The 13,744-nt window shown below is 35.1% G+C and overlaps 1 protein-coding gene across 1 annotated transcript in view; it reads left to right on the top strand.

Annotated features, from left to right (window-relative positions):
* The window catches only part of CTNNA3 (catenin alpha 3), a 1,586,247-nt gene that overhangs the window by 1,183,226 nt on the left and 389,277 nt on the right, over window positions 1-13,744 (top strand). The window contains exon 13 of the mRNA XM_082673107.1: window positions 11,052-11,252. Within this exon, the coding sequence (XP_082529233.1) occupies window positions 11,052-11,252 (201 nt within the window). The remainder of the gene's footprint in view (window positions 1-11,051; window positions 11,253-13,744) is intronic.

The raw sequence follows: 13,744 nt of genomic DNA, 5'->3' as shown, positions 1-13,744 counted from the left end.
AATTACTACACCCCTACTTTCACAGTCATCAAGGAACATGTAAATACACAATGAACTTAAAAAAGACCAAGACATACTCGCTGGATCAATCTGATCTTAATGGAACAATCCATGGTATGTAATGCAACGATGTACAAACAGAGAAAGAGGCAGTGCACCGTAGGAAAAGGAAATGGTTTAGCCACACTCTTACCCATGTATAGTATGACACTAATCACATTTCTTGTAGTTAATTTAGGTGCTCTTTTCTGGCATTAGACTGTGAGTTCTTTTGAAGCAAAGACAATGAGTTATTTATCTTGTCATCTCCTTTACCCGGCAATATATCTAGTGGTAGGAACTCTGTAAATACTCATTGAATAAATGAATTTTTAAAAATACCACTTTACAATTACTACTAGTTTTCAGGCAGAAAGTTGAGAGAGAGGAAAAATAATCCTGGAAGAACTAATGATATTAGTTCTTGATATTAGGGGGCATCAGGCATGTATTTGCCTTAGCAATATATAGCTCTTAACAACTGGTGTGTGCTTAGTCATCTAAATTTTACCTATTGAGGTGCACTCTTTAATAACACTGTTAATTAAAGATAGAGTATAATTTGAAATGGTAATCATTAAAATGATGAAACTTATGTATTATGACATATAGTATTATTTTACAAAAAATAAATAAATAGGGCTTCCTTGGTGGCGCAGTGGTTGAGAGTCCGCCTGCCGATGCAGGGGACGTGGGTTCGTGCCCCGGTCCGGGAAGATCCCACATGCCGCGGAGCGGCTGGGCCCGTGAGCCATGGCCGCTGAGCCTGCGCGTCCGGAGCCTGTGCTCCGCAACGGGAGAGGCCACAACAGTGAGAGGCCCGCAAAAACAAAATAACAACAACAACAAAAAACTGTCCCTCTAAGTATGCTTAGATGATATTTCATGCTCAGTTAAAATTAATGTGAAAACTTATAATGCATTCAGGTACATAATATTATAAACAATCTTTTGCACCATTTTATAAAATTTAGAAAATGTTTTAGACCTATAATTTCTCCTTCCCATTGTACATTTGGGGTAGCTTAATAATATAATTATAGAATAACCATATTTTAAAGCCAGATGACACCTTAGCATTTCTAGGACCTTAGTAGGTGGGATAAACTTGATTTCAAGCTATGACTCAATTGCTGTAACTATGAATTTTGGAATTATACATTTCTGCTCAAAGCCTTGATTTCTTCATCTTTAAAACTGATAGGTAAGATGATACAGCTACTTCGGAAGGCAGTTTGGCAGTTTCTAACAAAGCTAAACAAACGTATGGATGCCAAGGGGGAAGGGGAGGTGGGATGAATTGGTAGATTGGGATTGACATACATACACTATTGATACTATGTATAAAATAGATAACTAATGAGAACCTACTGTACAGCACAGAGAATGCTACTCAGTGCTCTGTGGTGACCTAAATGGGAAGGAAATCCAAAAAAAAAAGGGGATATATGTATACATATAGCTGATTCATTTGCTGTACAGTAGAAACTAACACAACATTATAAAGCAACTATATTCCAATAAAAATTAAAAGAAAAAAAAAAACCCTAAACATACTCTTAACATACGACCTAACAATCACCACACTCCTTGGTATTTACCAAAATAAAATGAAAAGTTACATCCATACAAAAACATGCACATAGATGTTTATAGCAGCTTTATTCATAATTGCCAAAATCTGCATGCAAGCAAGATGTCCTTCAGTAGGTAAATGAATAAATAAACTGTGGTACGTCCACACAATGGAATATCATCCAGTGCTAAAATGAAATAAGCCAACAAGCCATGGAGGAAACGTAAACGCATAGTACTGAATGAAAGAAGCCAATCTGAAAAAGATACATACTGTATGCTTCCAATTACGTGACATTCTGAAAAACGCAAAACTGTGGAGACAGTAAAAAGGCCAGTGGTTGCCAGGGGTTGCATGGGGGATAAATAAATAGGCAGAGCACAGAGGACTTCTAGGGCACTGCAGCTGTTCTGTATGATACTACGATGGTGGATATATGTCATTATACCTTTGTTCAAACCCAAAGAATGTAAAATAGCAAGAGTGAACTCTAATGTATTAAACTTTGGACTTTGGGTGATAATATTGTGTCAGTGTAGCTTCATGGACAGTAAAAAATGTACTACTCTGGTTGGGGATGTTGATAGTGGGGAGGCTGTGCATGAGTGGGTGAGTGGGAACCTTTGTACTTTCTGCTCAGTTTTGCTGTGAATGTAAAACTTCCCTTAAAAACAAAGTTTATTATGTTTTGAAAAAAAATGATAGGTAAGAAACCTACCTCTTAGGCATGTTATAAGAATTTAATGAAATAATGTGCATATATGTTGATTATGATATGCACATTATGGAAAACAGGCATTCCAAAATTATTTGTTAAAAACTCAAGGGCTTCCCTGGTGGCCTAGTGGTTGAGAATCTGCCTACCAATGCAGGGAACATGGGTTCGAGCCCTGGTCTGGGAAGATCCCACATGCCGCGGAGCAACTAGGCCCGTGAAACACAACTACTGAGTCTGCGCGTCTGGAGCCTGTGCTCCACAACAAGAGAGGCCGCAAGAGTGAGAGGCCCACGCACCGCGATGAAGAGTGGCCCCCGCTTGCTGCAACTAGAGAAAGCCCTTGCACAGAAATGAAGACCCAACGCAGCCATAAATAAATAATAATATCCCCTAATATGATGATTTATTAAAAAAAAAAATCAAGCAAATTGACGATCAGAGATGTTACTGTGTAAAAGCTAGGAAAGAGTTGGGAAAAGGATCAAACTTTTTCTTAATTATATTCTTGGAAAATTGAAGAATGTTCAAAATTCCTATCACATTAATTATAGATATCTGTAAATTATGAATGTTATTGAATATGTAAGATTGAACATTATCAGTTTTCTTCCAGTTTAGAAGCTGAACACAGTGCTTGTTAAAGGTCTCAAGTGGACTTGGCACTGAATAGTGAATGTTTCAAGAATCTTCTTTGCTGTTGTAATTGATGAACCAATATTGATTCATTAACTACCTTCTGCAGTTTACATTAGGATTCACTATGTGTTTTAAATTCTATGGCTTTTACAAATGTAATCATGACATGCATCCATCATGACAGTATCATACAGAATAGTGCCACTATGCTGAAAATACCCTGTGTTACATCTATTCATTCCTCCCTTTTTACCCCTGAATCCCTGGCAACCACTGATGTTTTTTTACTGTGTCCATAGTTTTGCCTTTTCCAAAATGTCATCTAGTTGGAATACTGCAGTATGTAACCTTTTCATATTGGCTTAATTTATTATCAATATGTATTTAAATTTCCTCCATGTCTTTTTATAGCTTGATAGTTAATTTATTTCCATTGCTGTATAATATTCCATTGTATTGATGTATAACAGTTTGTTTATCCATTCTCCTGTTGAAGGATATCTTGGTTACTTCCAAGTTTTGGTAATTATAAGCCAAGCTTCAGTTAATGTTCATGCGAAGTTTTTGTGTAGATGTAAGTTTTCACCTCATTTGGGTAAATACCAAGTAGCACAATTGCTGCGTCACATGGTAAGAGCATGTTTGGTTTTATAAGAAACTGACAAATTGTCTTTCAGAGTGGCTGTACCATTTTGCATTTCCACCAGCAATGAATGAGAGTTCCTGTTGCTTTGTATTCTCCTCAGTACTTGGTATTCTCAGGGTTCTGAATTTTGGCCATTCTAATAGGTGTGTAGTGATATCTCATTGTTGTTTTAATTGCAATTCCCTGATGATATGTGATGTTAAGTGTCCTTTCATATGCTTACTTTTCATTTATGTCTTCTTTGTTTGGGTGTCTTTGTTAGATCTTTTGCTAATATTTATAGACTTTTTAATTTTTATTGTTGAATTTTAAGAATTCTTTGTAGATTTTAGATACCAGTCCTTTTGCAAATATATTTTGCAAATATTTTTTTCTGATCTGTGCTTGCCTTTTCATTCTCTTAACAAACAGTGACTTTCACAGAGCAGAAATTTTAAATTTTTATGAAGTCCACTTTGTTAATATTTCCTTTCATTTTTTATACTTTCAGTGTTGTATTTAAAAAGTCATTTCCAAATGCAAGGCTACCTAGATTTTCTCCTAGGAGCTTTAAAGTTTTGCACTTTACATGTAAGTCTATGATTCCACATGTAATTTATCCTTTACATTTTTTCCCCATGGGTAGAAAAAATACTTGAGAAATTAGTAGCTTTCAAGACAAAATACACAGTCAAAGAATAATTTTCCAAAGCTGAAAGCAAGACTTTTACAAATTTAAAGTGAACAGCTGTCAAAAATTCACTATTGAGAGACCCCAAGATGATAATACTTGTTTAAGGAAAACTGGATAAAGAAAGAATGGTTAAATAAAACTCTAACTTAGAAAAAAAAACTGGTTGATGGTCCTATAGAACGGTAAAAATGTAACCTTCAGTATTATGTTTTCTATAAAAAATATTCCCATCTCAGATAAAAATTTATTTGCGTTCCTGTGTGACAAGAATTATTTACCCAGCTATCCCTTTTAACAAAATGAGCATCTACAGAACTGTAAAACCCCTACAGAATTGTAAAACATCCTAACCAATAGTAAATAGCAGGTGGTAAAAAGATACACACTGCTGGAGAATTAGATATCTGCCAGGTAGGCTTGGTTCACAATGTCTGCCCAGGAGGGCACTGAAGGGACAAGCAATAGTACCTTTTGCCTATTTCTAAGCTTTTGATAAATTTCTTTACTTCACAGAGAAAACGGTTATAAGAGCCTACTTGAGACTTATGAAAAGAAATATGAAGACTTCAGTGACTGTGTGTGTGTGTGTGTGTGTGTGTGTGTGTGTGTGTGTGTGTGTGTTTATTTCTATAGAACTGTGTCTGCATAAGTACTGCAGAATTCCTTTAAGTATAGTTTGGTAAAGAACTAGTTTGGGAATAGCAATCTTTATTTTTCTTTTGATTATTGTCAGAAGTGGGTCAAGTAAGTTTGAGCTGGTTCAAGTCCAATGAAGAATAAATAGCTTATAGTGCAGAGAAACTAGGCAAACTTTTGTGATAAAGATTAACAAAACTTCGTTAAAATGATGAGATAATTTTGACTATCGTATTTTGGGAATAAAAGATAATGAAAGAAAGTAATTCTTACCAATATTTTATAATAACTATAAATGGAGAATAACCTTTAAAAATTGTGAATCACTATATTGTACACCTATAACTTATATAATATTAATATTTTACATCAACTATACTTCAATAATTTCTTTTTAATTTTTAAAAAGAAAATTCTTTCTGGTTTCTAGCTTTTAAACCCTTTACAGAAGGGGATTTACCTTTATCTTTTACATCATCTACATTTTCTAACACATAGCAATACTTAGGTTCAGGAGAGGAGACAGAGGAAAGGTTCTAAGGATGTAGAAAAGGGATACGAAATTTCAAAAAGTTTTACATTTAGCTATATACATGTTCTTTATTCTCAGAATAGTATTTGCCTAGATATTTATGCAGGATATTAGTTATTTGGAGAACAATCATCATGATCAAATTCTTACTAAAAAATTTTTGGCCACCTTTAAGTAGATACATAAACAACAATTAACTTATATACTGGTGTATTCCATTGGCTTTATAGCTTCTTTTTGGTGGGGGGGAGTGAAGGAGAAAAATTACTGTGTAGTTGCCTGTGTAATGAATTTTAAATTTACAGGTAGAGATTCAGGTGTGCAAAATTGAAACATTTTCTTATACATAGTTAAATCTCTGAGCTCATATACAATGGGTTGCTAAACTTAATCTTGCCAATTTAAGAAACTCAATCTCTTTTGGCTTATAATTCAGTCTCTTTAGGAAAAAGTTTCCTCTTTAGAAAAAGATTCTTTTCTCTCTTCTCTCTTCTCCTTTCCTTCTTAGAATTTTGTTTTACATATGCAGATTTCAGGGGAGGAAACAGTTGGTGGTAGATTATTCCCCATTCAATGGATTATAGCATAAACCTCTTCAGGCTTTGCCATTGATGTATTCAAACCCCAGCTTTGGGAATTAAAAGAAAGCAACTTTAAGTGTGGCTTTTGCGAATAAAATGTCCTTCTACTTTAGGTCTGTTCTTTGGGTTATGGATTTATAAAATTCTGCTTTGTATGTTTTCTACTTTCCCTGAGGCAAGTTCTAGCTTTAATTGTAGAAAACTGAAGAATTAAGAAAAAAATCGTCGAAAAAAATTTAAAATATATTTCAAAATCTTCTTGTGCTACTCTTGCTGCGATGACTGAAGATGGAGCCACCCACAGAAGTTTGCAACAAATGAAATGTCCTGCAGTCTAAGATCAGTTCCTTTATTGCCCTCTTTATTACTGTTTTCCAGCATAATAAAAATCATCCTTTGCCTCTCAGGATAGCTATAAAATGAGTGACAGTAATTGCTAGTCATTCAGCTATTCTCTGCTCTTAAAATAATGTACTTCAGGATTTGCAGTAATACTAGGACATTTCACCCCTCACCCCAAATCAAATGTTAAGCTGACACTTTGAAACGATTAAGACAAATCTTCAATCAATCCTTCAAAACATATACTACAGTTGACCCTTGAACAACGTGGGTTTGAACTGCGCAGGTCCACTTTCATGAGGATATTTTTCAACAGTAAATATCACAGTACTACACCATCCATGGTTAGTTGAATCTGCAGAGGAACTGGGGATATGGAGGGCCAACTATTGACACAGGTTATACACGAGTTAGTGCCAGCATTGTTCAACAGTCAACTGTTTTCCAAGTGTACTTGTTTTATAATAACGTATTTTCTTTCTTTTAAACCTCATTGTAAAAGTTATGTAATTGTTAAATCCAAGTACATGTGCAGTTGAGAAAAAAAATAAATTGGAGGTAGAGTTCCTAATGATTTTTTCTGCGTCCAATGAGTAAACTCATTCCATCAGCGAAGACTTAAGAGATATGTCAGTAGAAAGTTTTATGCAAAGTATTTGGTGTTTTATTTCTTTCCTATAGGTGTGGATTTATATATCTAGACATAAAAACTCAAGCTATCATGAAGGCCTTTTTAACTACTTAAGTTCACCTTAAATAAAGGAATACTTGTTTTTAAGACATTAGCTTAATGTTTAGTTACTGTGTATATGGGAGGTGCCCAATATTTTTTTTCTTTTTCTGGTACTCTGTGTTTAGAATTTCATGCAAATAATTGTTGCTGGCATTTTGTGAAACATTCAGAATAATGGGGAAGTGTCACAATAATGGAAATCTTACAAACCTTTCCTAATGCTTCTGTGCTATATTTAATCTTAGTAATTCAAAAGATCATTTAGTCATCATCTCCGACATTCTCAATATAGCTGCTTCAGATAAACGCTGGGTATATGCTTCTTGTCATTTATTTTCCTTATTTTTTATACTGTATATTTTCATGTAAGGTTTTTATTTCCATATCTGACCTTAACTCTGTGGTTCTTCAACATAATTAACACCAGGGCTTCTGATTGTGTTGGGCAATCTAAAGCAATAACCACACAAACTTCTATAAGGCCAAGCAAAAAAGAATCAGAAAAATTCTTACTGTATATTTTATTCTCCATTTAAAGTAATAAAATAAATTGTGAAGCATATATATCATTGTTTTATAGAAGTGAACATTCATTGTTAGTGAATATTTTTTGTATTTTTTCCAGTGAAAAATTCATAGGAAAAAAATAGTTTGTGACAGCTATAATTTCACCTTTAATTAAACAGAAATTACTGAGTTTATTAGATAATTAATTTTCCAAAAATGAACAATGTTTTTTCTTTCCTAAATATCTTTTCACTTTCACAGAACTGAGAAAACCAGCTCTGCAATCTAAAATTAAGCACCTTTAGTGAATACAGATTAAACATGCATTGAATACATATATATTGTGTTTGCTTTTAAAAATACCAACATATTTTGGAAAATAACAGCTTCTTAATGTGTCATTAAAGGGCACATCTGTGGATTTTTAAAAAACTGATCATTATTACGCCTTCCACATTTATACTTGTACTTCAGTTCCAAGGGAAACATGATGATGATGATACACATGTGCTTTCTGTTGAGATGGGACTGTGCCTCGATTTATTACAGGCCTTAATGACACATTCATAACTGAATGCTACAAATTAGGTTAAAACTCCAGTGAATTTATAATAAAGGTTTTCAGTACTTAATCTTTTTCATGCAAATGAACTTATGTCTTTAATGTGGCTTAAATTGACTAATTTTAAGGCTACAGAAATGTGTCTACCAATGTTCATAACCCATGATTTAGGATTTAGACAAAATAATGTACTGTTCCCAGGTGCATCTTATAAGAAGACTTCATTCAACAAACATTCTGGTTAACCTAACAGGTGCTATGTACTGTACCAAGGGCTAGATACCTCAAGGAATAAGATAAAATTCCTGCACTCATATATATGTGTTAGTATACTAGAGAGATAGTTTCATTAGTATATCACTAAAACACAGAAAGAATCTCTAATGAAAACATACAAACCATTTTATGTGAATCCCAAACAACTTGGAACAAAGTTTGCCTTGTTCTAGGTCAGCATGGATTTCCTGAGGCAGGACATTTAACTAGTGTCTTAAAAGAATAGTAAGGAATTCCCTGGTGGTCCAGTGGTTAGGACTCTGCCCTTTCACTGCAGGGGGTACGGGTTTGGTCCCTGGTAGGGGAACTAAGATCCTGCAAGCCATGAGGCATGGCCAAAAAAAAAAAAAAAGAATAGTAGGAGTTGAGCAAGCAGACGAGAGGGGATTGGCAATTACGATATTGTGATTTAGAATAAGAGGTGTATCTTTGGTCTTTTCCTGCTTCTGGCACAGAACTCCTAAAACCCTTGGAATATACTGAGTGATGAGGGCCATAAAGCTGTCTTTTGTATGTTAATGAGATGACTTTTGGACACCCCCCCCCCCCCCCCGCCGTAGGATGGGGGCTGGTTGACAGGGCAACCAACCATGTGATTAGAACTTTTAGTTCCAGCCCTTTACCTCTGGGAAGGGTAGAGGGGCTGGAGGCTGAATCAGTTGCCAACGGCCAGTGATTTAATCAATCATGCGTATGTAATGAAGCCGCCATAAAATCCCAAAAGGATGGGTTTTGGAGAGCTTCTAGGTTGGTGAGCACATGGAGATTTGGGGAGAGTGGCATGCCTGGAGAGGGCATGGGGCTCTGGGCCTTTCCCCATACCTTACCCTCTGCGTCTCTTCCATCTGGCTGGTCCTGAGTTATAAAAGTTAAATCTAGTAAGTAAAATGGTTCTCTGAGTTCTGTGAGCTACTCTAAGCAAAATAATCAAACCTAAAAAGGAGGTTGTGGGAACCTCTGATTTATAGCTAGTTGGTCAGAAATATATGTAACAACCTGAAGTTGGACCAGCGTCTGAAGTCCAGAAGGGGGGAACCTTCAAATTGTAGCAGAAGCACAGGTAACGATCTAGGCTTTTGACTGGTGTCTGTAGGGGGGTGGGAAGGGGCAGTCTTGTGGGACTAAACCCTTAACCTGTGGAATCTGATGCTATCTCCAGGTAGATGGTGTCAGAATTGAGTTGAATTACACGTCACCCAGCTGGTGTACAAAGAGTTGCTTGTTGTTGTGGGGAAGCACGCCCCCCCCACACACACACGTTGACATTGGGTCCAGGAACCCAAAAGAACAGTCTAGGTCAAGGTTCTAATATGCCCACAGGCACAGAGACATGAAAAAACATGGCAGATTTGGAAAATTGTAAAATAGATATAACTAAAGCATGAGGGACCTGCAGAGGAATAGTAGACATCAGGTCTAAGAAGTTCACCAACGACCATATTCTTTGATGGTTTGGCTATTATGCTCTACAAAATAAGAGGAAGGTGTGACTCTGCAAGGAAATAGCTTTATGAATACCTGTCTCGTGTAGCTTACCTGCAGAAAGTCAGCAAATCCAGGGAGAGGGAGAGGGAGAGAGGGGGGGAGAAGGGGAGGGGGAGGGGGAAGGAGAAGTTAACAATATGTTCTGGAATTACTGAGGCCTTTTTGTTGTAGTTGTTTTCTCTGTGTGTTTTGAAGTAGTAGAGTCTTTAAAGATTTGGGGTGGGGATTCATTTAATAAAAATAGAAACCGTTTCTTTAGTATTCTTTTAATTTCTTAGAAATATCATTGCCCATGCTTGTTGATATTCTACCTATTTACTCAGCTCCACTCATTAGTTTTATTCCGGGAGTATTAATCATTTTATAGAAAAAGTAAACATTGTTGGACTATACTAATAACTCCCAGCGGTCTTCATGCCTTAATCATGCAAAGAAGAAGGAGAGAAAGAGGTCTGGAGATACTCTTCAGAGTGAGCAAATTTCTCTGGGATTCATTTACTTCAAATCAATCAATCTTTTTAAAGCCCTTTTTATATATGTCTTTTCACAGATGTAGTGAGGTTACTGCTTTACAGTATAAAATTATATATTTCACCATTTTCATCATTTGCTAATTTATAATATTTCTGTAATTGTGTTAAATATCGTACATCAGTGAACATTAGTTGAATGGAACACCATAGTTATTTTTCTATATATTTAGGGCAGGTGATTTTTTTAAGAGTTTCATAATCTGCATAGTATTGTGCTTAATCAGGATTAAGTATTCCATCATTATACATTTTATTTTTGTTTCAATCTAGAATCTTTCCTTAATTTCCATCTGTAAGTCACTCAAGTCTAAAATCTAATCTACTGGAACTAGAATCTAAAATAAGATGCAATCTGTAAAATTTGCTGATAAAAATGCAAAATTTTTGTTTTACAAGATGAGCTATTGAAAAAGGTATAATTAAAGTCACATGTGTATTTTTTCTTCTTAGTTGTCAATGTCTTTTATTCCCAATGTGCACATTATCCTCAACCAGAAATTAACATGAATTATAGTATGCTAGATTTGTGTGATTAAAAAAAAAAACACGAAACTAATTTGACCTGTTTACTTACAGAGAGCCATATCCTAGAAGATGTCAACAAATGTATCATAGCCTTGAGAGACCAGGATGCTGATAATTTAGATCGAGCTGCAGGTGCTATCAGAGGACGGGCCGCAAGAGTTGCTCACATTGTCACAGGTGAAATGGACAGTTACGAGCCAGGAGCTTACACAGAAGGTGTGATGAGAAATGTTAACTTCCTGACAAGTACTGGTAAGTCTCTGTCCCCAATAACAGCTGCTCTCTTCCTGACATTTGCATCTACATAGCTACCAAATATTCATACATATGGAAAGGAGATCTCAGTCTGTGTGGCTTGTTTTGAAATAGATTGCTCTACTATCTGATGGGGGCTTGCATCCTGTGGTTGTGTGATTTGAAATTTATCTCTGGGAAGTAAATATATTCACTGGAGAAAAAAGGCTTTTATACATATATGCATTATATAAATTACCCACAGGCCTTTAGCCGCTTATGAATGTTTATTAATGCTAGAGTTGGTAGGAGATATAATTAGGCCAGATGTGATAAGTATGTAATAGTTTCCAAGCTCTCTTTTAGCTGTCTGATTGGTACCCCCCAGGTTTTTGTTTACATTGCTTAAACAGAACAAACTTGTCCTATGTTTCCAGAGAAATGCTTTCTACCTTCTTTTGCAATCTGTTTGCAAAGCACTATTTTGTTCTTTCACATAATCTTTGATTACTTAAGAAATACCAGACCAGGATTTTGTTTTGGTTGCAGCACCGAAGTTAATATTTTCTGAAATCAGCTAATGAATGCTTAGTTTTTGAATCACACATTAAAATAGTATTCCTATTTTAGCACTGTTATTAACATTTCTCCAAGACACTTATAGAACATTCAAAGAAGCATTTAAATTCATATGAATTCAAAAACAGTGGATGCAATTTGAATGAGGGCAACCAACCATCTTTAGAAGTCATCATGGCAGTAGTTTTTCTTGTGAAAAGCCCTTGTAATCTGTGAAAACCTCAGGCTGAATTTTTCTTATTAATTACTTCATAAGAGGAGAGTGACAGTGGACCCATGATTCCTAAAATATTTGAAATTCCATACTTAAGTCATTGATCCTACCTAGAGAATTGTTCATATTATGCATGGGGCATATCGTGCTTGGATGTACATACTTGTTTTGTGAAAGGGGGTAGAAGGGATGGAGATGGGTGATTTGGGGGGAGAGGAAGCTGCTCCTTGAAATTAATAAAGATAAGCTTATCAGCATTTGAATAGCCTTCATTAGGGAATAGTTCTGAAGAGCTGTACCACAAGGTAGCCTTGGCAAGTTTTGTAGAGAACTGAGGATTAGTGTTGCTCTTTTCCTAGCATGTTGATACAGAACTCATTAATGAATCTTGGCGCATAGTTTTCTCAGTAGCTCTTTAAAAATATTTCTAAAACAATGAAATGCTTAAGATATACTAAGGAAAGGTGAAGGAGGTGTATTTGCAACTCTTGATATGATATTTCTATACTACTCAAAAGTCACTGGTGTCACGAATAGGGTACAGGGTAGTTGCTTTATCAGTGAGGTGTGGCGATACATTTACTTGCTTAAGGAGATAATTGTGTTAGAGTAGTTCAGCATCTCTTCCCTAAACTAAATTTAGCTGGTCCTTTCCTGTTGGTCAAAATCAAGTACAGAGTTCTCTGATTTTTTTCTACCTTCTGGGGATAGCATTGTAAGTAAAAAGAAGAAGGCATCAGTGGTTCTCCTTTTAGCCAGTGAAAAATGTCCTATAGGGAACTGACTAAAGTCTACCGAAATTGTACCTACATCTTGTTTCTGTCTCCGTTTTGTAATCGTATTGGTAATGTCTTGTGAACACACTCTTATAGTCACCATGTCTGTATGAGGTACTAAGTTTATAGTTTTATTCTCTATAGTATAGCGCCCATATCTGGACTTCATATGCAAAGAAGTGGAAGTGAAATTTTGAAGTGTCCAGAATGTGAAATGTGTTGTGGGAACACTCCATTCACAATCAATTCTTATAATCTGAAATCAGAGAACAAAAATGAAACAAAGTTATTTACACATTTAATTACAATTTTGTCAATACCTGTATGATTTATGATGACCTTACAAAATAACTAACCAATATGGCTACATTATCATTCAATCAGAAGAGAGAGAAATCCTTTTTCCTCTAATTACTTGTATGTAACTTTAATTGAAATTCTCCAGGTAAATTATGTCCTGTACCCCAAATACAAATACAATAAATATGGAATAATGCTGGGTTATTCTGTATAAGTCACATGTTATTAGTAATATAACAGTATAGTTTATGATTTTCCAATTTTGTCATTTTAGTTTTTTAAATACTTTTTGGCTTATCTTAAAATCTTCTCATTTTGGGTTTTTTATGTCTAATTTCAAACTTTTCTGCAAACAGCTTTCCTTGAAATTTATCAAAAGCATTCCTCACTAAAGGGAATTCTGAGCAATAAATTAGATGAAAATGCTAATTTGATCAGTTTGATCTTAACCAAAGCTAAAATATATGAGCATTTTCTCTCCCATAGAGATATTGTCTATGAAAAATACTTCCAACTATTCTATCCTCCACAATTAAGTAACAGAAGATGTTCATCTTTGTTCACATCTGCCCATAACTTGGACTTATTATTTATAAATAATCATCAAATTAAATAATTCAAAATGTCATGTTTTATGTTAT

This window comes from Grampus griseus (genome assembly GCF_964374135.1).
Source record: "Grampus griseus genome assembly, chromosome: 16".
Lineage (NCBI taxonomy): Eukaryota > Metazoa > Chordata > Mammalia > Artiodactyla > Delphinidae > Grampus > Grampus griseus.
Note: the sequence above shows the minus strand (reverse complement) of the source record. Positions and strands in the feature narration are given on the sequence as shown.